This window comes from Aythya fuligula, chromosome 11, assembly GCF_009819795.1.
Source record: "Aythya fuligula isolate bAytFul2 chromosome 11, bAytFul2.pri, whole genome shotgun sequence".
NCBI lineage: Eukaryota > Metazoa > Chordata > Aves > Anseriformes > Anatidae > Aythya > Aythya fuligula.
In genome coordinates, this window is record NC_045569.1 from 13,327,319 (window position 1) to 13,352,241 (window position 24,923).

The 24,923-nt window shown below is 44.8% G+C and overlaps 1 protein-coding gene across 3 annotated transcripts in view; it reads right to left on the reverse strand.

Annotated features, from left to right (window-relative positions):
- Positions 1-24,652, reverse strand: part of ZFAND6 (zinc finger AN1-type containing 6) — a 36,825-nt gene extending 12,173 nt beyond the window's left edge. For 2 of the 3 annotated variants that reach the window (XM_032194795.1, XM_032194797.1), the window contains exons 1-3: positions 24,536-24,652; positions 21,973-22,067; positions 778-947 (exon numbers count right to left, since the gene is read on the reverse strand). In XM_032194795.1, coding sequence (XP_032050686.1) covers positions 778-928 — 151 coding nt within the window. In that variant the 5' untranslated portion in view covers positions 929-947; positions 21,973-22,067; positions 24,536-24,652. Of the gene's footprint in view, positions 1-777; positions 948-18,469; positions 18,519-21,972; positions 22,068-24,535 lie in introns of those variants that run through there. The other variant, XM_032194796.1, reaches the window with a different exon arrangement.
- Between the last annotated feature and the right edge of the window lie 271 nt (positions 24,653-24,923).

Sequence of the window (24,923 nt, forward strand, 5' to 3'; positions counted from 1 at the left end):
TGCTTAAATATTAGAAGTTAATATTAAAAGTTAAGGAAGTCTTGAGAATCTCACAACATGAGATTCTTGGTGTCACTATCCAGCCAAGCCAGAAGAGACATGTCAGGTTCCAAAGGGAAGCACTTCCTCTCTCTTCTTCCCAAAGCAGAAACATCATAGTGAAGGTAAAACAGAGACAGGGTTCCTCTTTCTGAGAGAACTGCCATGAATTTTTAAGGGGGAAAGAGATCTCCTAGCTTACTCCTGGGGAGCAGTATAGGAAGAGTTCCCCAACCCACAGAAATAAACACAATCTGCTTTGTACCAAAGTATATTGGGCCAAACAAGGATAACAAACTATGACATTAGGAGAAACTTTTCAAAAGAAGGGGAAGTTAATCTTTTAGCATCAGGCTACAAACCTAGATGCCTGTATATTAAATGTTTTTCACAAACATTCCCCAAGCTAGATGTTCTCTCTATTGCCAGTAATTTCAGGAAATGTGTTGATGTAGTGCTTTCCTGCATTTTTATCATGACATTGGAAACAACATAACATACATGTATCAAAGCAAAGTATATTAACAAGTTCTAAGCAGATTAATCACAGCACAACTGCACTGTGAACATTTCACCCAAGTTTAATCTAGCAGGTAAAATACTTGAATAGGATAGAGTGGTTTGCTCTAATGCTCCTATTCTTTCAAGCATATTTAGTATCTGGACGTGGTCAAGAATCAAGCTACAGCCTAACTTTCCATTTCAAATTTCAAACAGCACTACAATAGCATTACTTACCAGGAGGACTAATTCTACCATTACTGTTCTGCCTTTGAAGATGTTCTTTGTAGCACACTGAACACATGCCATTTGTACGAGGGTTCCCATAAAATCCGCAACCAGTGGAACAAAGCATAGGCACTTGGCTACGGTTGGTTTCTTGAGCCATTTTCCCTTCTTCTACACACCTGAAATTGAGAAATTTCATTTAGAGGCCTCAGGAAAAACTTTTACAGTTCGTGTTTGGAAATCTGGATTTCCCTAAGGCTCATCAAGATCTTCTAGAAGAGACATTTATGGATAACCTTAAACCTTCTTAACAGAATTACCACAAACACCCCTCTTCAATGGTATTTGAACCTCCTATTCTCTAATGGTCCAACTTGTAGATGAGTTATTGACATCTGTCACTCGCTGAGATTTATTTATTTTTTACCAGTTGTGAAAGAAAAAAGTTTCTCACTAAGAAACTAAGTATCTCAACATATTAATTATTCCATTCAAGATCAATTTAGGTCTACCATTTAACACTCCCAATTAAAAATTAGATTGAAGCATAGACGACTTTAATCCTTGCAAGTCAAAACAAAGATAAATTATCAGTATCACTGCTAATCAATGCTTCAAGTAATATCAGTATATATATATCAAAAGCAGAGATAAGAAAATCCAGAGGGAAAGAGGTTTCAAGATATTTGCATATTTTACCAGTTGCCAAGTTATAAAACTAAATTAAACCACAGTCAGAAGTACACCAGGGTAAAAACATTTCCTTTTACATAAGATGCATTTGAAGCCAAATGCTAACAAGTTTCCCATTATTTTGTTTTTAGACAAATATCCTCAGCTCCTCTCACACCCACAACCGTTGCATTTTGTTGTTATTTCCCAAAAGCATAGGAAATTGATACCTCAGAAGTAAATCTCTGGGTTGCAAAGCTAGGAGCAACACAGAACCTGGCCAGTAAGGTGCTCTGCTCTAAGAACCATAAACTACATATAAGACAAGGGAGATATACAGGTAGGAAGACAAAAAAATCTCGGTATTTTATTAACCTTAATTGCAGGTTGAAGCTTATTTCATCTGTTTGACTGCACTCTCCCACCCCAATATAAAAGCATTTGATTTTTGACACACAAAGCCCCCATTGACCTCAAATTGCAGCTAAATTTGATTTTGCTGAAGTATTATACTTGTGGCTAAAAGAGCACTTTCATGCCTGCCTTTCTCCAGATAACCCTTTCAAACAAAGCTGCAAGTAACGCATGTGGGAATTCAATTCTTATGCTGGCTGAGCCCAACATTACACTTCACTCAAATGGCTTAGCTGAAATTAACACGGGTTTTCTCTGCTTTGGTAACTCAAACCACTTTAAAGGTGAAACCTTACACAAGTCACTCCTGGCATAGTACATTTAAGACTGAACGACTAATTAAAAAACATTTTGGACAGAGTATTTCAATGGCTAATAGAGATTCGGTGTCACAAGGCAAGTATTACACCTTTTAATTTTAGACAGCAGCAGATTAAAAAACTCTACCATACTGACTTTCAAAATTTACCATGGTTCCTGCTCAACAGTTAGCTTCAAGCAGCATGCAGGAACTCAGTAACAGCACCAGTTACTGCTTATTTTCTTATTCCCCAACACAACTCTTGCTGAAGGGACCAGGTGCTAAAGCAATCACACAGTAACAATTTCTAACACGGACTTAGAGCCTGCCCCAGTTCAATAAACAAATTGTGAAAGGTGCACAAGGATGCCCAGAAGAAGAACAAGAAAAGCTGGACTGAGTTCCAGCTCAGCCAGCTCCCGAGTTCATTAAGCAGTGGATCCAGCCACCAGGCAAAGCACAAACCAATGGCAGGAAGCTCCAGAACACTCAGATCTCCAAGGGAAGTGCCAGGGATTCTTCTGAAGAGTTCTAAGGAAAGCCACAGGAAACGGAAGATCCTGTATTGGTTGCTAATATTTTGGGGATAAAAATGGAGAAAAGAGTATTGAACTGATGCAATGTTAGGAAGTCGAATGAGAACGGGGTTGAACCTCTACAATAGCTTGTGGCATTCAGAAGGGGGCCATCACATACACTGCCCCCACCAGCTCTGCTGCTCACCAGGACCTGCACTGACCCACAAACCAGATCCCCAAGCCAGAAAGAGAAGGAAAGCCATCACAATTCTTCTGGCAGGGCAGTGAGCTCAATCAGTCCATGCACACAAACCAACATAAACAAGCACCACGCTCAGGGGAAAAACTTGGGAAGGGATGTGAAGGATGGCATGCAAACAGGCGGGATGCCACACGGGGGACCACCCCTTTTAGCAGCCTGTGAGCTCCGGGGTGAGAAGCTTGATCTGATCTACCTAAACCCTAAAGCCACAGAATGCCAAACCAGCACAATAAGCTCTTGTTGCCGAGCTTCTCACTCCCTCTCCCATGCTGTTCCCTCCCTTTCAGTACAAACAGGCACTGAAACGGATCAAATTTATCAGCCTTAGCAAACCAGCCACTCAAACGAGTTGTATCTGTTACACTTGCTGGGCACAAGAGAGGGGTTAGGGTGGGAGACAGCAGCTGAAGGCACACGGGGAACCACTTGTTCCAGCAACTGAGCGGGCTGAAAGCCTTAGGAAAACCATCGGCCAAAAGCAGGCATTCAGAATACAAGGGAGTTGAGATCCAAGTGCCATGCCTCGGTGGCATTCCTACCCGACAACTCGGGCAGGAGTCAGACAGCAGCAAGCACTGCAGGGTAGGCCTGCTACCGTGCTCTGGGAGCAGCCGCTGAACTGATCCCTGAACAGATGTTTGGGGGGAGCAAAGACCTCCCCCCTCCAGCTCCAGGCTCAACTTCAGAAGATGTGCTTCAAAACTGTCTCTTATTCCTCATGCAGGAAGACCCACGACGTCGCCGAGCCCAACCATCACGTGTAATGGGGGGCTGTCAGGGAAATTGCACCTTAGCAGGGCTGTGAAAGGGGTAATCCTGCCTGCACAACCCCGGCCCCCGCTGCGCCTTCCCACCCCTTCCTCTGCACTGGAGCCGGCAATCACGGGGTGAGTCAGAGCAGCTCGTTCATCCGATGGAAAAACAGCAATATTTATGCTGCTGGACTGGAGAGCCTGCAGATCTGACAGATGACCAACTCGAGAACCAACACAGGGCACAAAGGAAGTGACAAGGTTAAAAACAGGACGGCCCCTTCGAGTGGCAGCAGGCCATTACTGGGGATTAAGCTGCTGTACAACACATGCCAAGCACATACCCTAGCTGTACTTTCAAGTCTGGTCTCCCAGCTTGGCTTGAGTACAAAACTGGAAGAAACTCCATAGCTGCAGTGACAGTAAGGTCTTGGGACCAATGTGGCTGCGTGTATGTCCCCCTCGGAGGTGTCACAGAACAAGTGTGGAGCTTTTAACACTGCTGGAGAGGTTTCCAGCCTCTGCCTGTTCCCTGCAAGCTGTGCTAGCACAATGCTCATAGGGTCACCCTGATACTCTGAATGTAGAATTGATTCATCTTTAAAAAAACAACACTTTTTACAATATTTTAAGCATGTTACCTGCTGTGCTTTATGGTATAGCTGTATAACCAGTCATACGAGCACTAATGCGAGGGAAGTGTACTAGAGGGAAGGCCAAGAGCCTTACACAATCTTCCCCTAACACAACCCCAGAACATCCACTTTGCTGAAGATTATGGAGGAGACAGCCTCTTTTTGCATTAGCTAGAAATTGCTAAACTTAAGCTGAGATTACCTCTGGTAATTTTTATTACTGCTCAATTCAAAAATACTCTTTGTTGCCAGTATAAGTCTGCAGCGCTGTGTGCTACCATGCTAAATCCCTCTTTTCCTACCAATTCAGAGTAAAATCTGCCCATTTCTGTTAGCCTTGCCATATACAGATACCTTCCTGTATCTGTGAGGCCTGACTCACTGAAATCTCACACTAGCCTGCTGACACAGGTCCCACCATTCCCTCCGCTCCAGCACACGTCCGCAGAGGGTCAATTACTCTGCATACCAAGCAGCAACCACGAGGAACCATATAAAGGACATTAGTGATTATAATCATAACACATATACAGAGCTGAGGCTGTGGAAACATGAGAGCTGGTTAAATCTGCTGGACGTCAGGCTCACTGTGAGGAGAGATGCCTCTTCCAATACTCCACAAAGCAAGTAATAAAATACTTACGCACGTCCTTTCCCCATGGAGCAAGCACCATGATACTCGGCTTTTTCTTTTTTTTATTAATTAAAATGTTTATATGATACGAGTTTCAAATAACCAATACTCTAGCTTTACAGGCTTGAATCATTAATCAGTAAGATCAGAGAGCAGCATTTAGTAGGATTAAACACACACGGTTTAGAAATAATCTTTTTTTTCCCCCCTTCCTCTCAACAAGAAGAGAAAAAATCCTACCTCTGCAGTCAGCTCTCTCTTTATCTGTCTTCCCCTAAGGAAAAGATCCCAAATTCAAGTTCTCCTTAAACTCCCTTTCCATTCTGGGATGTCCAATTGAATGGCATTTATTCTGTTTCCCTTCTAAACCTTTTCTAATTACCATTTTTGTTGTCCTGTTCAACACTGTCTACACTGAGGAAAATCTCCAGGAGGTGCACAGTGCACAGGCAATTCCTACTCCACCACTGGCACTTTAAGTTGAGAGCTTGTGTTTGCCATCCCTGCCCCATCAACCACCCCTGAAGTACGCTCCTAAAATCCGTTACTGGTCTGAAAAGGATCCCTCCCAAATGCCAACGCTGAAGCTAAGGAGACCACCCAGCAGCACTCGGCTGCTTTGGCTGCGGTAGCAAACCCAAACGCAGTCTGAAGCGCTCCAATGCCAGCTTCAAAAATACTCCTCAAAGAGAAAGCAGAGCATTTAGTTCAGGCTCCTCTCCTCACTGTCAAGGACGATGGATCAGTGCACTGACAGATTTCAACTGACACTCATCTCAAATCACTTAAAGGATGAGTCCAATTCTTAAACAAGTGATTAGAATATTCCCTCCTCTATCATAATCACCTTTATAATGGAACGGTTCAACGCTGATTTAACAAGCACCAGTGCTAATGGTCATCTTCCCCTTGTGCTAACGAAGCAAGGATGTAACTATAAAAATGGAAATTGTGCTGCTTAAACGTACAAACCTTCATCCCAGGCCCAAACAAAAGCGAGATAAGAAGTTGGGTAGACTAAAAATGCATTTACTTCTATAGCACATGCTGGCACGCTTATCTAATGCCACCTGTATCACCATAGGAAAAAGGCACGTTAGTACGAAAAGTAATAAATAGGAAATACATTCCTCCACAGGAATTTCAAAAACAAATGGCAAATAAAGGCCTAAGCAAAGAGCTCTGTCGAATCTTGCTGCATAAATTTCCAAAGGGCTGTGTTAGAGGATACCAGTCCCCTGCAGAACCCACAGAAACAGGGAATGGCTGCTCAGGTGTCATGCTGAAAGCAGGACGTTGCTCAGGGTATAAAGCCCTAGAAGTGTGAATCAATAGAGAGTTACAAAATAGTCCTGCTTTCTCTTTACTCTTCTGCTCTCTCCCAAAAGGCTCCAATTTACATTCACAGAGCAGACACTTGTAGCTGCTTTAAGGCATTGCCATGTCCCAGCAACTTGCTAGGGAGCCAAGAAGAACTGGCAGATTTGAATAGGGGCCTCAGTCATTAAGGCTCAGCCCAGCTTTCTGGTTGCAGTCAGACATGTCATTTCATCTACAGCTCACCCTGGCTAAAACACTCCAGCTGGTTCAGATTTGCCAGCGTAGCTGCACGCAGAGTTACACTCTGACCCAGTTTCATCAGAACGCTCTGGGTTAAAAAAAAGTGAATATGGTTAAGGACCAACTGTGCAAGCAGATCTGTAAGGGCAGTGACCTCTTTGTTCATGTAGCAGCAGAACACACAGCTGCTGCATTTTTCAAAACACGGGAGTTATCTAACTTCAACACCCAGAGAATCCCTGCGTTTTAAAGCTTTCAGTTGACTCCAGTAGGCCCTGAGTCCCCCTTCTGCTCAGAACTGAATGCAGCTTTAAATTGCAACTTGAGCTACTGAAGCAGATTTTATGTAATGGCTTAATATTGAAAACATAATATTCAAACTAGTGACCAAAGACTTGCGTAACGTGTTCTTGCAACTCACTTGACAAGTCATCTAATATCTACTTGTGTTCCAGTCTATTCCTGTTGAACAGCTTTTTATTTTTGTTTCATGCATAGACTTATTTTAGGATAAAAACAAGCACTTATATTAGACACTCCCTGCAGAAACTTTACCAAAAAAAATGGAAAGAGTTATAGGAAGTCTTTTCTCCAATTCTAATTCCAAGTAGCTAGCTAGTTCAGATCTTTCAATACAAAAATTATAATTAAAAGTGAAGTCTGGACCCTCAAGAAAGCTACGCTCACCCTACAGCATAAATCCCAGCTTTAAGACGGGAGCAAGACTGTTTACTCACACAGCTCAGAATCACACTGGTAGAGGAAGCCACAACAAAGTGCAGTCTCAGAGACAGAAGGTGGACAGAAAGCACAGAGCACAGGTCTTACAAAGGGAAGGAACATCAGCAACTTTCATAACTGCTCTGAGGCAGAGTACCCTACTAACAGCGTTACATCATTGCACAACCCAGGAACACTGGGTATAGACAAAGCCTCCAGTGTTAAGGAGTTTACATTGTTAACTTCAGCTGCCTGCTGTCGTACTCAAGGTTACACGAGGAACAAGAAAACATTTCAGGACTACCTCTTTGCTCTTAGTAGGAAAGAATAAAGGTGCAGATTCAATACTGGTCTTAAGAAGATCGTTGATAAGCATTCAGCTTTCCATGCTTGTCTGCATACACTATTAATAGCTGTTACTTTGTTTACTTGTGGCCACGTTCAACCCTTGCAAAGTACGGATTACGAGAACCAAAGATTAGCTTCTGTAAAACAAGATACTTTAGAAACTCATTCCCCTCACACAAACACATCAAGTTACTTCCAGTGACCACTAAGTACGTCTACAAGTGGACAACAGAAGCAAGTTGTTCTTGTTTCCAAACCTTTTACTACCTTCACCATACCAAATAAAGTGGCAATCCCATGATGTTCACAACTCTACTGAAAGCTCAATCCTAAAAACAATGAGAATGGTAAGAGGTGTGGTTTACTGACTAGTACAAGGAATCAGATGCCATTTACACAGGATTTCTAAGAGGTAGAGCACAGACAAAAGTTGTTTCATGAGTGTTGGAATTCCAGAAAGCTGCCACAGAGAGCTACAGGCCTTTGGTACCAGATGTTACCCCAGCAGCACCTTACAAGACTATACAGAGTATTGCATTTAAAAACTTCAAGAATCTTCCTATCTTGGATGTGTTTCACACAAAGACTAAAGCAGCAAAATACAACTCAAGATACCAAGGTTTATGTGTTTAGATGTACTAAAAATAATGTTTGGATTTCTTAGTTCATCAAGATTAACACCACAGCTTTATTAGCTTTAGGCCCTTGCGTATGGCATGATCCAAACTTTGTGAAATTCAAAGAGACACCAGTCTGGCAGAAAACCCAACAGCTGCTTCTTTAATTCTTCTCCCCTAGCAGCACAATACCCTTGAAGACAGTCCCAGGTAACACAGGAAACTCCAGCGCAGAGAAGTACCTAGCAGCTTTCAGAAGCACCACCGCTAGCTCAAAGCTTTGGCCTCTTCAGTGATGACTGTTAGAAAATCTAAGCTGACAAAGCTGCCTTTTCGGAGAGGTCAACCTACATTTAAAAATAAAAAATTAAAAAAAATGCAGAGAACAAAAATCACTTCTCCCATTCAAGAGAAAAAAATAGCAAGCAGCCCTTGGAGCAGGACACACTTGTTTACAGTAACACAGGACAGGGACCTTCAATAAAGATAACTAGTTAAACATTGAAAGCACCAAGAGCAACACAGTAACTACAGTTATTTTGTACAGAGCAAAAGACAACTTTTGAATGAATTACAGACCAAGAAAAGTAAGCAAGAGAAAAGAGCAGGTCATGTTTCTGGAAGCTGCTTTTGTATCGCTATCTCTGGGAGAAGTCCAAGAGGCATATCTGAGGAACGCAGGGAGGACACCGGCCAGCACCCCACTGGTCACGCTGTCCTACCCAAATCACCCTCAGTCAGCACACAAGCCAAGGAGACACAAAGGCTTCTTTCTCCCAAAACGTGAAGGTGCACTTGCTTAGCTTAGCCTACCCAGTTCACCTATGATTTGAGACTAGAGGTAGCAGGTTCATTTTTGGAAGATGGCTGTCTCTGTGACCGGACTGCCACAGAAACCTTACGTGAAGTTATTTTGGTGATAGGATACGTAAACATGAACAAAAGAGCACAAGTTTTAGGCAGTGCTGCTCAGGCGCCTGCTCAGGAGGAACAACGATTGAGAAGTTACACCCATTAGAAAACCAAACCATCTCAGTAATTGCTTTCCAGCAGCCCGCCACCTCAGCTCGCACAAACCAGTTTCCACCATGCGTAGCAGAACCGGTGTCAAGCTGCAGGAGCTGCAGGCACTGCTTGCTGAGCCCTCTTCTTCCCCGGCACAAACTCTAGAGAGTGCTATCTCATAGCCCTGCTTTGGCATTGAGGTGCCTGGAGCCAAAGAATCCTGCAGGAACCCTCAAGTTACTCTCCATATTTCTATCACAGCTCTATAAATTAAAAGAAGGCATGTCAGTAATCTGTCAGGTTTCAAATAAATTCTCAAAGTGCTCCAGAAATGACAAGACAGCTACTCTGAAACAGGCAAGACAAAGCCACATTTGGCTTGCCTTGGCACCACACAGCGCACTCAGCCATTTCAGAAATCAGGGGTTGGGTAAAATTAGAAGATCCTAAAATTCCCTACATTCCTTTACGATACCAGACCCAAGTTTAAGGGCCGTACATGGAGGGCAACTCCATAAACTCTCTTTCATGCCGTTTCAAAACAGGTTTGGATTTACAAACTGATAAAAATAATACGTAGGAAAGATTCAAACACTTACAAGATTACCCATATAATTACTAAAAGAATAGAAACAGATTCAGTAATCGCTTCTTTTGATATTCAGTGAATAAGTAATCTGCTCACAATACAGCATAAGTTTCACTTATTTTAAGCATATCAAACCCAGAAGAGATAAAAGCCGCTTTAACACGAGTTCCCAAAATAGACAGCTTCTTGCTAACAAAACACCTGTTGCTGAGAACTGACAGTAAGCACAAAACACGTTATAATTTGTTTTTGTAAACAGCACCATGTAGAATTTTAATTAGCTCATAATGCTACAGTTCTGCCTAGGCCTAATGCTCAGGGAGGTCCTGCTCTAATATTAGGGTTCCTAGATGTTAATAAATAAAAGGATCATCATCATCATCACTTCTGGTTAGGGCATCTTGAATTCAACTTAACTTCCAAGAACATTGTGATTATCATGGATGATGTGTTGTTCTATTTAGAATGATGCACCATGTCTAATTTAAGTGTTCAAAATTACACAATACCCTTACTGTGGTTTGATGGGGAATTTAACCTAAAGCTAAAGCCTGTCCAAACAAACAGGGTATTTAGGGACAAGTTTTCGGCAAAAGAGGTATAAGTATAATGTTCCCTGTGGCAAAGCTACATTCCTGGTCTTCTGCAATGCACTTAAATTTAGCCAAGGATTCAAAGGTGCTACTTTGTTTTAACCCCAGTGCGATTCCAGTTCTGTTGTTGTGTCTTTTCAATCAGGAGGGAAGCCAGCTTACATGATCCCAAAGAAGTTACTGAATTGTCTAAATAGTAAAACCAATCACCCTGCACAAAACATACAAAAATATTACACAGCTGAGCAGCAGCCACCGCATTGGGCAACTGATATTTATCCATCCCCTAACATTTACTGCCACGTTGCACCAAATATAGGGCTGTATCAGCTAACTGGTCACACTAACCATGAAGCTGAGTGCCTTTCCTTAGTTTCCTTTCAGCTGTCACTTACACTGCTTGAAACACTGCAACAAGCCAGCAACCAAGTGCAACCAACAAACGTGCATCCAATTTGTACTTCCACGTAACCAGTGCAGTGGTTTCATGGTACGGGTAACATGGGCTTAATGTTAGCACACCAGGAACTGATTTACCTCGAGGACTTTGTTCTTCCAGAGCCTAGAGTAGTTCCTGCATCTGGTTCGTGGTGCAGCTCTACAGTTCTGTGCTAGCAGAGTCAAGGTGGCATTGCTCTGCCGCAGATAGGTGGAAATATTGAAGTAGTACTGGAACTCAACTCTAGCCACAGCTCCAGTCATAGTGGAAGTCAAGAAAAGATGAAAGCTGCATATGGCACAAAGAGGCCAGGGTGAAAATTACATACGAGATGCCTTATTGCAGCCTTTACTATCTGAGGTAGTATCAGATTAATAGATGAGTTAAATAATCCAAAATTCACCAAGTATAAGGCAATTTCCTTTCTGAAGGTTTCTAAAACTATACCACTTGCTCAGATGGAGGGGTTGTCACAGCATTTAGGAAAAGCTTAAGAACTATTGGAAGAAACTTAACTGAGGACAACTGGCATTTTTCCCATTGCCATCACAGAACAGACAATCAGTTTTTTTCTCCTTCTTTTCTTAGCCCATACAGAACAGACTGCATAGATTTCAGTTACTCAACCTGAGCAGGACAAAAGCCAGAGCTAACTGCCAGCTTTCGAGTAAAAGTCTACGTTGCAGGCATTGTGCTTTAATCACACTTTTTACTTAGTAATAGTCACTTCAGGTACAACTCTGACCTGCTTTTCTGACAGCCAAGTTTGCTATTCGTTCTGTTTTCAGACTAGATTCAACTCCATGAGCAGGCATTTCTAGTACGAGGTCTCCCCCGCTCACTGTCCAGAACACTCAGATCAGCAAGTTAAGAGCACAATAGCCTAAAAATAGCATGGCTGGATGCCACTGTCTCCCATTTAATGTGATGGTACCTTTGTACAGAGTTCTTTTTACAATTCTACAAAGAAAAATACAGCCATAAATAGCTTTAAGGGAGGGACTTGTATCCAAAGGACTGAGCTGTTAAGCAGTGCTTTGGGATTCCCCCTTTTTCATCCACCCATATGAGAAGAAATTTGCATTTTGAACAATAATTCTTTAAATACATCTAACTTCTTCTCTTGCCATAGTGATTGTATTCTGCCAGAGAACAGATCGACACATGACAGAGTAACAACACCTTCAGAGAAAGGAAAATTCATGATCTAAAGGAGAAGTACAAAATCACAGAAAACAAAAGCCAGATCTCACTTCAATTACTTTGCCTGGCATACTAAGACCTCTTCATCTATTCTAATGTGTGATACAGAACCTGCTCAGAAGACATCAAACCTCATTTTGTGCAACTGCATGGCTTTCTATCACAGCACTCGTTCCCTTTCATTCATAAATACTGGCCAACAGGACTTCTATCAGGAAGCACTGGAAAACAGGACACAATATACCCCATTTATTAAGGCATAAGCTCAAAAATACATGGGAGATCAGCAAGACCAGAGCCCTTCAGTAAGCCCTACAGACACATTCACATGCATCACAGCTTCAGCTGCTACATTACATTAGGCTAATTCCGTGAGTACCATTTGTTTTTCAAGCTGTGGCAATGCACTGGCATTGTCTCCCAGAAACATGTCTCACACTCCTTTTCTGATGGGAACACACACACACACACACAAATTACCACTGTTGAAGAATATTTGTATCCCTTGCATAAAAATCACTAATTTCACTCATAACCCTGGATTTTAAGAGAAGACTTCCTCCTATTTTAATAAATAGCACTGATGCTGCCTAAGAAAACCCAGCAATACCACAACATGCCTTTTACTTTGTATGTGCCACCCTGCACAAGTTCACCAGCTCATACAAAGAAGTTTCAGCAAACTCTTCATCTCAGGCCTTGACAGTTTGAGAAATTAAGGTGTCATAGCTGCATCAAGGACAGAAATATTCCTCAACAGAACAGACTGATATTTCAAGCATTTTGGCTGTGCAGGGGGGGATCTGTGGTAAAAGACAGAAGGATAAGTAGGTAACAACTAATCAGGGATTTATTTAGATACAGAATGACTAGGTATAAACTTAAGACCATGGGTCACATTGTGACTTTGAAGAACAACAAGCTAACTCTTGCAATAGGATCAAAAAACAGCCAAAAGTTTCACAGACACTAGGTTAGAGAAAAGCAAATGCAGGACGGCAACAATCAACTAAGTGACTGAAGTGTGAAATTAGACTTAAGTTTTGGGCTTGTTTGTTTGTTTTTCTTGTGTTTGTTTGTTGACCCTCCTCCTGCCTCCAAAAAAAAAAAAAAAAAAAAAGAGTTTAAAAGCTAGTCAGTTACTCCACGGCTATGCTCAAGAATTTTCAATTGAAATCAAAGCCCTACGCCAAGTTTGACTAGACTTATTAGGAAGGCAAAATATTCATGCACTGCTGCTGAGCCAGTCCACAACAAATCAAATACTCCTTGATCTGAGTATTGGTCTCAGCCTCAGCACAGTTTGTCACACTCAGCTGACAGTGTTTATTATGTAACTAATGACACACTTACCTTGACCTATCGTTACTAATGCCTCCTTCCTGCTCTTCCAGGATACTTTAAACAAAGCCCATGAAAACATACTGATATTCAAAACAACCCAGTTGAGCAATTCTAAAGTCTCTTCCCTAAAAAATTTTCTAGGTAAGTCCGCCCATGTTGACACTGTTTTTTCAGGTATGAAATCAAATGGTTTTGATATCATACGCCCTAAAATAATTATTTTTCTGGTTACTTTTTCCCAAGATAATAACATTTGGTTGATAGCTAATTCTAATTAGTTCCTACAAAATCACTTATTCAAGGACTGAACACCAATACCCAACAGTACACCATACTAACATGATATTTGGATGGTGGAGGCCCAGCCCCAGAAGTCTTGTACATTTCACTTAGGAAACTAACTAGGCAGGAAGAACAACCTGCAAGTGTTTCAGTTTCTAGACACAACACAGGCACTTCCTTTGCCCCTGCCTTGATAAGGCTCTAATGCAAGACGATTCTGTTGCACAGAAAATGTTCTACTACATGGTAAAGTTACATTGAACTAAAGACGATTCTGTTGCACAGAAAATGTTCTACTACATGGTAAAGTTACATTGAACTAAAGACGCTGATTCCCTATTATATAAAAAAAAAAAAAAAAAAAAAAAAAAAAAAAAAGCTTAAATTCACACAGCAGATAGCAGAGACAATTTCATCCTTCTTTGCAGCCTCATCTGCCCTGTCCTCAAGAAACAGCATGATCAACAACTGGTTAAATGTTTTCTTCTGACACTCTAACCCAAAGATAAGACTTGTGTATAAAAAGGCATGAAACTGCCCAATTTACTTACAGAAGCTCTGTAGTTTTGCCTGTAAAAGCAGTGATGCTCTTTTGCCTCTCACCTCCCAAAATTTAAAGCCTTCAGTGCCAGCAGCTAAAGCAACTGTCTTCCCCGTGCAGTATTTCCATCAGCCTGATTTTGTACATATATCCAGTGGCATACGCTGTTTAGCCTTCTGCCTTGTCCAAGCTAATGGTGAGAAGTCAAGTCATTGTTTGAAAAAAAACAAAACACGCCCAACGCAAAACATTTAAACAGGCCAAGAGCACCTCACTTCTGTCCTCAAAAATCCTGCTATTAAGCTTCCACATTAATTTGATAATGAAGTTTATATTTGTTTCCCTAATCCTTCACATGGATAAAAATGCATTAGCCCTGTGAATCACAGGACGCACCAGCGCGGTGTTGTCTTAAACCCTGGGCTAGTTAAACGTTCAGGTGGTTGTCAGGGCCTGCCAAGTCAGCCGCACTGTTTATAGTTTCGTTCTACAGATACAGGATTATTACATTTCAGACTGACAAATACCATACCCTGAAGGTTAGAGTGCTGTGACACAAATATATCCTGACAGGGCAGAACGGCTGAGCAGGGGTGGTCTTCAGCTTGGAGACCAGAGTTTCGGCTTCTGTAAGATTGCTGAAGCATTAAGTTAAAGGAAGAGCCATACATTTAATGAAACTGTTGCTTAAAAAGGAACTATTTTTAGGAAATACTCAAATGCAAGAGTTCATTTGTTTAAGTAATACTCAAAACATTTTCTTAAGTTGATCTAAATGGAACAGAAGATGGATGAAGTTAGGATTTAACTTGGTTTATCTCTATGTATAATTTAATAGCTAGAAAAGTTACTTTTCTGATGCACAAAACCTGAGTTTCTGTCAACAACTGCACAATGCACAAGCAAATACAACTTGATTGAGGAGAAACAATTTTTACACTGTCAAGGCTTTGTTTTTGCTAATCTCTATTTAACTCAAAAGCCCTATAAACACAGTTGGAAGGGATCTGTTAAAAATATATCACCCCACCCCTTCAATTAAGGGCTGAGAAGCTTATGACACATCTGAGACATCCAACAAGAATAGGGAAGAAAGACTTAATGTTCCTGATATTTCTAAAGGTAAAAAAAAAAGGCAGGTTTAAAAAAACTTAAACCTTTCATGCCTCTGTTAAATGGATTTTAAAGCAAGGACAGTCCCTTACCTTAGCTGTTTTTATTCCTTTGTTGGTCATGTGTAATTAACTGCTTATTTTCACAAGACCTTACTACAACGTAAACATCACTGGCCTGATCATCCGCCCCACCCAGACCAGGCTCCACACCAGAGGACAGCAGCCATCTCCTCGAGGAGCCTTGTATCTGTCCACCAGGGCCACACCTCCAGTACCAACCTTCTCTGCACCAGCACGGCTGCAACGATCGCCAGCTACTCACCCCTTTACCGCATCTCTCCTAGGAACTGCAATGAAACCTGTTAGCAGGCATAACCCACATCTAAAACCATGGACAGATGTCCCTTTTTGGTAGGGCTGAAGGTCTGTGAGATGACATTATTCACCCACTTCCCTCCCTTCTGCCTTGGGCATGAAGCAATTAGCAGAAATGATCCCTGAAGCACTTGGGGAATACGGGGAGGAAGAGTAAGGGAAAAGAGCCAGTTGGGTTGGCTCGAGCCACTAATTTAAAACAATTTAAGCGAGCCTAGTTGGCTTCGCCCCCAGCACCCACAGGACCCACTGTGCTGGGAGAGCAGCAGGAGGCACCTCACAGTGCAAAAGGCACTCGGCAACAAGCAGGGCCCTGGAGCCCACCTGGCTGTTTGCAGGGTGGACAGCTGCCCTCCCTAAGGCTACCGGCATGTTCTACAATGACTGCCCCAGGGGAGGTGCACAGCCTTCTCCAGGAAGCATTAAATGGAAGCAGAGTGTGGGGTGACCATCCCAGCAAGCAGAAAGCCACCCATGTCACAGCATCAGGAAGAGGTGCCAGCAGAGGAGGGAGCACAGGTCCTCTCTGCCTCACCAACAGGGGAGACAAGGTCCGGCCCTGCACTCTGTACCCAGGCTGACAATCCCTGTACGAATCTCTTATTCACATCAGAGATGTATATCCCATCCTGGCGCAAGAAGCAGACATGTAAATCCCACAGCACACAACACATTCACAGCATTTAAGGCTCGCAGATGGAGCATGTGCAGGAGGTTTTTCTGAACAAGGAGTGCTGGAACAACCAATCGGTGTGCGGGGACAACACGCGTCCTGCCAGTGACGGCTCTCAATGCAGGCAAGAAACATTTGCTGTAGCCTGAATACAGAAGTTGTACAGCTGTGCCAGCAAAGTGGTATGTTTATCCTTTAGGGCAGATTTGCTTTCTACAAACAGCCTGCGTTAGAATTGTATACATGTGGTGAGAGAGTTGAGCACTTCACTTCTGCATTGAACACATCAGTAAAATTGGCCCCACATAAGCTCTTTCCTAACTAAGTTGGGGGGCAGAGGGGACCAGGGAAGAACTGCTACTCATACACCAAGCAGTACGATTCAAGTTGCCTGATGCATGCAGCTTTTCTTCTGTTTTAAGCAAAACCAGCTTTTGGCCAAACACAATATTCAACAGCACACAAATACCTAAGTTTGCTCCAGTTTGTTTGAGCAAGTCTAATGCACGTACTCATACCACGCATTTAGAGGAATGAAAGCAAACTATTCTATTCTTCTTGCCCTCACCCGAGACATGAAACCTAGACACTCAGTCTCGGCCTAGCATTAGTTGTAAAGTTAAGAAATGAATCAAACCCCGGGGATTTAAACGTATATATCCCCTTATGCAAGAGATCTGGCTCACCTCTCGCCTAAAGGACTGTGCACAGTCACTGCTCATTCTACAGAAGCATATTCAAGGTTTAAATATAATCTACAACAAAAAGAAATGCTGTAAACAGAAAGCAAAAGCAAATTAGTAATTCAGACCTATGAGCCACTGAAGTATGGCAAGATGCCAGCGTGTCAAGGTGCTTTGACATATTTTTTAAGAAGTAATCTGTAGCCAGCATTTTTGGAGTAAGCAAAACGGCTCAGTACAAAACTGAAAGCATGGGGTATACTTTAATAGCCACACTTTTGTTTATGTTCGCTACAGGTTTAAACAATAGCTTTCCTTTGCCGCTTGGAAGACTGCTGCTCAGTTTTCACAGCCATTCTTCTGTCATCTCGACTAATCATACAAATCCCGTCAAACTCCTGACTTAGTCTCAACAAGTATTAGGGCCACGAGTATTTCTTTCCAGTTCCCAGGAGCAGCCGTGTAGAGACACAATGTTTGTTTTATTTATTTATTTTTTTTTTAAATAAACAACAGGAAATATTTAGGGAAGCAAGAAAATATAATCATCGCTCTGAAAGCATTGTTCTGTATGTGGCCTCGTCTAACATACTTGTCAAAGATACCAAAAGGATGACGATTAAAACAAAAAAGTCTTCATTCTCATTAAAAGCCCCGACTTCCTGACTCGCCACTTCCTGCTCTCCTCCCTCTCGCCCTCATCCCATGCCACCCGTGGCAAATCACACTTGTCCTCTTCCCAAAGGTCTTTCAGAGGCACCAAGGATCGCTAAAAATAGTGCTGGGAAGGCCTTAGATGACACACCTGGCGCAGAAACTAAAAATAATCTCCCCTCGGAGCAGACACCCGCTACGGTCGGACAACAGAGGATTCCCGAGAGCCAAACCCGCTCCCCCCCAGCTGGCTGGAGGGGCCGCAGCTGCCCTGGGGGCACCACCACAATTCCCCTGCCCGTGTCCGTGAGCACAGCCCCGAAGCCGAGGAGAAAGGAGGCGGCGAGCCGCGCTCCGTGCTCGCAGTTCGCAGCGATCTTTGTTCTGCACGCCGAGGACCTGCCAGGCGTTCCTGCGAGCGAGAGGGAGCAAAGCCCGAGACAACAACGGCGGAGCGGGGCTCGGCGGCACAACAATGGGCCATTTGAGACAACACCGCCCGCAGCAAACGCTGCCGCGGGCCGGCCCCGCAGCGGCTGTCACGGCGAGCTGCCCCGCAGCCGGGCACGACCCCAGGGGCCGGAGCTGGAGCCGCTGCGGCTCCCCCCGGGGCTCCCGGCCGTGCCCGAGGCCCCCCCCCCCCGCCCCCCTCCGCCTCCCCGCTCCCGCCGAGCCCCCCGGCAGCCGGGCTGCTGCCCGCCGAGCCCCTTTTGTTCTGCTTGCCGGCCAGCGGGGGGGCGCTAGGACCCGGCCGCGAGGGGAAGGTGCCTACCGCCGCCCGGCTCCCCGCTCCGACCCCGGCTCAACTTCACTTCTTGCTCCCGCGGGGAGGGGGGGGGGGAGGGGGGGGAGAGCTCTCCCGGCGCAACCCAGCCTGCGCGCGCCGCCTCCACCGCGATTGGTGGAATGAAAGGAAGGCACCGCCCCGCCGGCCCGGCTCCGCGCTGCGATTGGCGGAGCGGCGCGTCTGTTAGTTAAAGAACTTTTTCCTCGCTAGCAGGTTCGGTTGAGGCAGCGCTTCGAGCACCCCCCCCCCCCCCCCCCGATGCTGTGTGTGTGGGGGGGTGGCTCTTAAAGGGGCCGCACCCCCTCCACCGCCCTTCACGGGAGGCAGCGCCGGGATCCGCGTCCCCCCCAATTCCGGGGGTCCCTCCCCGGGGAGCAGCGGCACCTCCGCGGCCCCTCCGCCGCCCCCGGCCGGGGAAGGGCCGGCCCGGCTAAAAATAGGCTCGGCGGCCGCTGGCAGGAGGCTCCCGGCGCTGCGAAGCGTGAGTCAGCACGGCCAGAGGCGGGCGGCGCCTCGGGGGCAGCGGCTGCGGGCGCTGCTGGAAACTTGGGGGGGGGTCGCTGAGGCCCGATGGAGAGGGTCAGGCAGGGGAAGTTCAGGCGCTGGTCTGCAGGGACGCGCTGGGTTTGTGCTGAGCGAGGGGGAGAGGAGAAGTCCTTCACAGGACAGTTCTTGCCTCCAGGGACACGCTGGAGATGGCTGTGCTGCCATACAGCCCCTCACTTTCCCAATGCAGGTTAGTCAAGCTCAAACAGCTTAGCACGCGGTGGTTCACACCAAAAAGAACAAAAAACACCGTCAAGAAGGACATCTGATTCCTCTAGAGCAGTCACGTAACCTGTCCCGTGCTGCCTTCTCTTGTAGAGCGATGTATCGCCCCGCAGAGCCAAACTGAACTGGAAAGCAGCAGTTCGTACAGCTGTTAGGTTAATGAGCACAAAGCATTGCAAGACTGGAGTTAACTTTAACAAGATTTACATAACTTCCCCCGCAGAACCTAAAACGAGCTGTAAGAACCAGACGTTAACCCTTACACTTGAATCCTGCGCTGTACGTGAGCCAGGACTTCAACAGTGCTTTAGGAAGTCAGCCGGCCCCCTGAGGATAGCTGTGGGGCCGCTTGCAGGACACTGCTGACCAAACGCTATCAAAGCAATCAAATCCAAGCACACAGTTCATGCAAATAAAACGCACCAGGAAAGCGTCCTCCAAGAATCTCAGTGACCAATCTTGGAAAGCTTCAGTGCAGAGCACATTAACTTTAGGCCCATAAAAACAACGTCAGAAGTCACCAATCTTATCACCAGAGCTGCCCAGTAATGGCAGAGGACATGACAACCCTAAAGCCACTCTTGTTGTTTGGGTACTTTCAAAAGGAAAAAAAAAAAACAACTATGTATTAACCTGCAACTGTCTGGCTCTGTGTGTTATTACAGAAGTCTAACCACCTGGCAACTGCAACAGTGATGAAAAATAACTTTTATCATTGAACAACGCAACTCATACTTCTGTTAAACAGGCAGCTAGCAGCTCCTTATCGCTACAAGGGAGAAGTTTCATTCCTCTTTCTCCCCATCTTTCCCCTCCCAGCCATGCAGCCTGGCCTACTGCCTTACTACAGCTCTGGTGCTCATCAGCCCCTTCCATGCCCCTCTGACTCACTGATCTGGCAGGAGCTTGGCCAGCTTCTGATAAGCAAGAGCATGGCTCACCCAGAGCATCCAGGAAATGGCAAAGCAGATTCTCCTCTGTTCAAGACTGACCTCCTAGATTTGTTAGTCCCTCTTCAAAAAACAAACAAACAAAAAAACCACCACTGTCTTACTAAGAATGCTCCAGGAGTAATTTGCTACCCTCGCAAAAGTAATAGAACCCAAAAATCTGTGAAATAGGGGATCAAAACTAGGTTCACAGTTAGCCCTGCCTCACTGAACCAGAATTCATGGGTACACACATCTACTTTTACATGTTGGAAATCCAAACATATATAGAAAATGCCACTCAAGTTGTTATCCCATGCTGAAGACGAACTAGTAGAACTGAACACTAAAAAACTCAATTTATAAGCTCAGTTTCTGCAAACAAGTAACCGATTTTCCCTGAAAACACAGGCACATTTGGGAGGAAGTGCACAGGCATCATTTTTAGGTCTGGGCTCAAGTTAGGCCAATATCTTACAATATCTTTAGTAACACACAAAAACATGAAACAGCAGATTGCAGCTGCGAGTACACTAAACAGGGAAGCTTTGACAGCAGCATAAAAAAGATTCGGTTTGCTGCCACTGAACTTTGCTCTGAGGACAACAACAAGAGAGAGCACCTGACTCTCATTTGACTATTGTAATCATGGAGCAGCTAAAAGCCCATTTGTTCTGCAATCTTACATATACAGAAGACAGCAAGTTTGGAGGACTTGACAGCTCAAGAGATCAAGAACAGAGCCTTTCATCTTTAAGTCACCAGTTCAAACAGAGACCAGAATAGTAGCGATCAAAAGCTACATGTGATGGCTGTTCAGGGATTAGATAAAGAGATGGCTACTGGCTCTCTAGTTCCCAAAAGATCACTGCGAAGCACACCAGCTTTCCTCACAATTTGCACCTGTTTTTCACCCTCTTGAATACAACAGAACTTCTGGATTTTGTACATGTTAATAAGTAGCACAGTAACAGAACTGGTGCTTTCACACACTGAACTTGTATTGTAGAAAAGGACTTTACCCTCTCCTTGTCAATTGTGTCAGCATTACAGTATGTGCTGATTTTTTTAAAACAATTACAGCTCTGTCTTTTAGATTATTATTATTAGAGATAGCTTTAAGTTGAATATTTAGCTTCTTATTGGTTTTGTATCCTCAGATGTTGCAATACCTGTTTACAAACTCCAGTTCCCATAAACTTGCTGTATAAGATTTTTTGCAAGTATAGAAATTTAGAAGCACATAAGCATAGGAATTTCAGAACTTTGCCATTTAAGAAACAGCTCTGAGAAGTTGGCATTTTTTTTTTTTTTTAATCAAACCTAAACAAACTGCCTACATACAGAAGGAAAACCCCTGCGTGATAAAAGAAACATTCCCTTTTGTATTCTTACACATTCTTCAATATATCAGTGTGCAGTTTCTTGAAAGTCACTTAGTGGTAGCCTCTTTCCAGCCTGCTTTTACTTTAAAGAGTCTGCAACAAGTACCTGGAATTTCAAGGCAGGACAGGCAAGATGAAAACAAGGTCTCAGTATGTGTTGACTGAAGGTTCTGAAGTACAGGTTTGTTGCCCTGGTACAAATACCACTACCAAAAGCAATCTTCTACACTACCCCAGCAAAACAAAGCTCCATACTTGCGGTAGCATATTACTTCGTGAGAATAAAGTTGCTGGTAGCAAGCCAAAGTCCTAGAAACTTCAGTATCCTTAGCAGCAACTAAGGAGGCCCTTGCATACAAAGAATTCAGCTTGCTACTCCAAGAGTCTAGAGAGTGCAACATACCAGACTGATGAGATTTCAGTAAGCTTGAAGAACTTCCTGAGATTTCTCTTGCTGCTTTGAATCCAAGATGTATTACCGCACTGTGATAATCAAATCTGGAAATAACAGAAAAAGGTACATGTGGTAAATATCAGGTCTTCATCAGAGAGGGCTGGTTAGTTGCCTGGATAACCGTATTTACGCACCCAACATTCCCCTGGAAGTTCAGGCAGCTATCTCAAATCACCCAAAGGTTAGCATGTTAAATTCCAACTGCTTCCTTCTGCACAGGGAGTAAGCCATTAAGAAAACAGCTTTCATTTCCTCTCCCCCCCCCCCCCCTTTTTTGTTCCACTCTTATCTCCTGGCTTATAAAGCTGCAAAGCCATAATGAGTCTTAATCACTCAGCAGTCACCGTATTGCTATTATGACTTTTTTTTTTTTAATATATGTATTTTTAAGATCAGAATAGGGAATGACATCTTGTTCAGCTACACAGCTGAGGACTCCAGTGCCAGATGCCACGCATCACTCTCTTCAGAGTACTTGAGAAGGGATCCAGACATTTTGAAAGACTTTTCCTTGTCATCAGGTATCTCTTGGGTAGAAAAAAATGCTGATTTCCATTGAATTTAGCATGCTCCAAGAACATTCTATATATAATCTGTAATACTCTTTGTAGTTTAAATCAAGTATCTTGAACACAAGTCAAAGTCTATTCAGTACTTAATTAAAAGAAAAAGGTAGATGTACAACTACTAACTGCCAAGAAAACAGAGCTGGAAGTTTGTGCACTTACAATTCTCTCAGAAATCAAACTAATTTATACAGCTATTAGAGAAGGACACACCTTTGCAGAAACAAGGATTACCTTTATCTGTAACCACAGCAGCTTTTCACTAGTTTGTGTCAATGCTACTCCCCTCCTGATAACTTGCCACTATCTCTTTCAAGCTATTTGTACAAGGTTTTGTATGTGCCATCTGACATCATAAAGTAACAAAAACCTGAAAGGTAAACTTACATTCTTACACTCTCAAAAGTGGTCTGTAACATGCAAGTTTTTCGTCTTTGTCAACAACTCATGATTAGTCAAGAGGTAAGTTTATTTTAATCTGTTGTTATTTTAATATGATTCATACTTTTCTAAGACAAAAGTTATTTTAAGAGGATCCGCAGAAATAAATACATAGAGGAAGTTCTTCACTACTGAAGACACTATCTGGAAAGCAGTACAATCAAGGAATTATGCCACTGACGTGTCAAGGATTTGATACTCACTATCATGAGGAACAAAAATTCCCCCAGAACACACTGTTATTTTGGCCAGAACAAATACATACGAGGCAAGAGCCAGTCCCCTTGTTCTAGGCCAAGGGATAATTAATACGAAGAACAGGTGTAGGCACCCCAGCACTAACTAAACAAATCAGGCCAAATTCAAAGAGCAATGCTAGAAAAGTTAAAGGAGACACAGGAAAGAAACTAAGGAATTGACATATTTGCTTCCTCAGCCGCTGAGTTACCATCGTCCACGGTTCAGAAGAGGATTAGCGCTCTGCAAAAGGAATTATTTACGATGACATCAGACAAAATCATTTGCTTAGAAGCAGGAGGAAGAGAGGAGCTGCTTTATTATTTATTTTTTTTTCCCCTGGAGTTCATAGGGCAGCTCGCAAAGCTGCACCCTTCCCTCTGCGGCGCACACAGCCAGCCTGGCCCGGCGAGGAGGAGGGCACGGACCCTTCGGAGAAGGAAAGAAAGCCAGCACGCTGCCTGCAACTCTTATGCAATGACACCCATTATAGGGCAAGCCTGAACAAACATCCAGGGAATGGACTTCAGAGCACAACTGTGAGCTCCACGTCGGTCCGCGGAGGGGGCGAAGGAGCTGCCCTTGGTTTTGCTGAACGCCTCCACCTTACGTCAGCACATTTGGTGGAGGCTCCGCCGGTAGCAGCAAGGAGACAAATATTGGTTTTTTATTTCACAAGACACGCCCCCCCCCCCCCCCCCCCCCACACACATACACCCCACACACACACAGTCCTTCGGGGGCCGTGGATGCCCGCAGCCCTTATCTCTCGCTCCAGCCTTTTTATTTATTGTGTTTTGTTTTTTTTTTTCAGAGCCCAGAGCGAGTTCAGCTCGGTTAAACCCAGCCGGGTTCCTCGCCGAGCGCCACAGGGACGCCGAAAACGAACTTTTTTCCCTCTTAAAAACACCAAAAACGCTGACGAGACGGCCCCTGCCTCTAACGGCGAGGACTCCCCGAGGGGCTGGCAGCGCCCTGCCCCGCGGGGAAGGCCCTGGCGGCCGGGGGCAGCCCTCACCCCACCGGGGGGGCTCCCAAACGCCTCACGACCCCCCCAACCCCCCCGACCACCGCCCCCCCCAGCGCCCCCCCAGCACCGGCCCTCAGGCAGCCGGGCGGGCCCGCAGCCCCCTCACAAGGACACCTCTGCCCCGGGAGGGCTCCTGCGCACGCAGCCTGGCAGCCCCGCGAGGGAAAAAAAGATAAAAATAAGGAAAAAAAACGGTCCCGAAGGAGCCCCCCCCCCCGCCCCGCCACGCTCCCCTCACCTGCCCGCGGCCCCGCTCGCTCCTCACCAAACTTTCTTTTTTTTTTTCTTTTTTTTTTTTTTCCTCTCCGCCTGCCCTCGCCCTCGGAGTGACGCGGGCGGGCGCGGATTGGCGGCGCCGCGGAAGGGAGGCGGTGGTAGAGGAAGGGAGGGGGGGGTGGGGGCGGCGCCTCGGCGGGTTGTGTACGGCGAGGAGGCGGCGGCGACGTGAAACGCAGGATGGGATTTAAAGGGGCAGCGGCCCGGCACCCCGGGTGCTCCCCCCCCCCCCCCCCCGCGTCATGGCACCGGTCCCCGTTACCCCCCACCCCCCTCCCACCCCGGGGCCCTGAGGCGAGCTCGGGGCTGGGGGGGGGGGGAGGACACGGCCGGAGCCCTCACACCTCCGG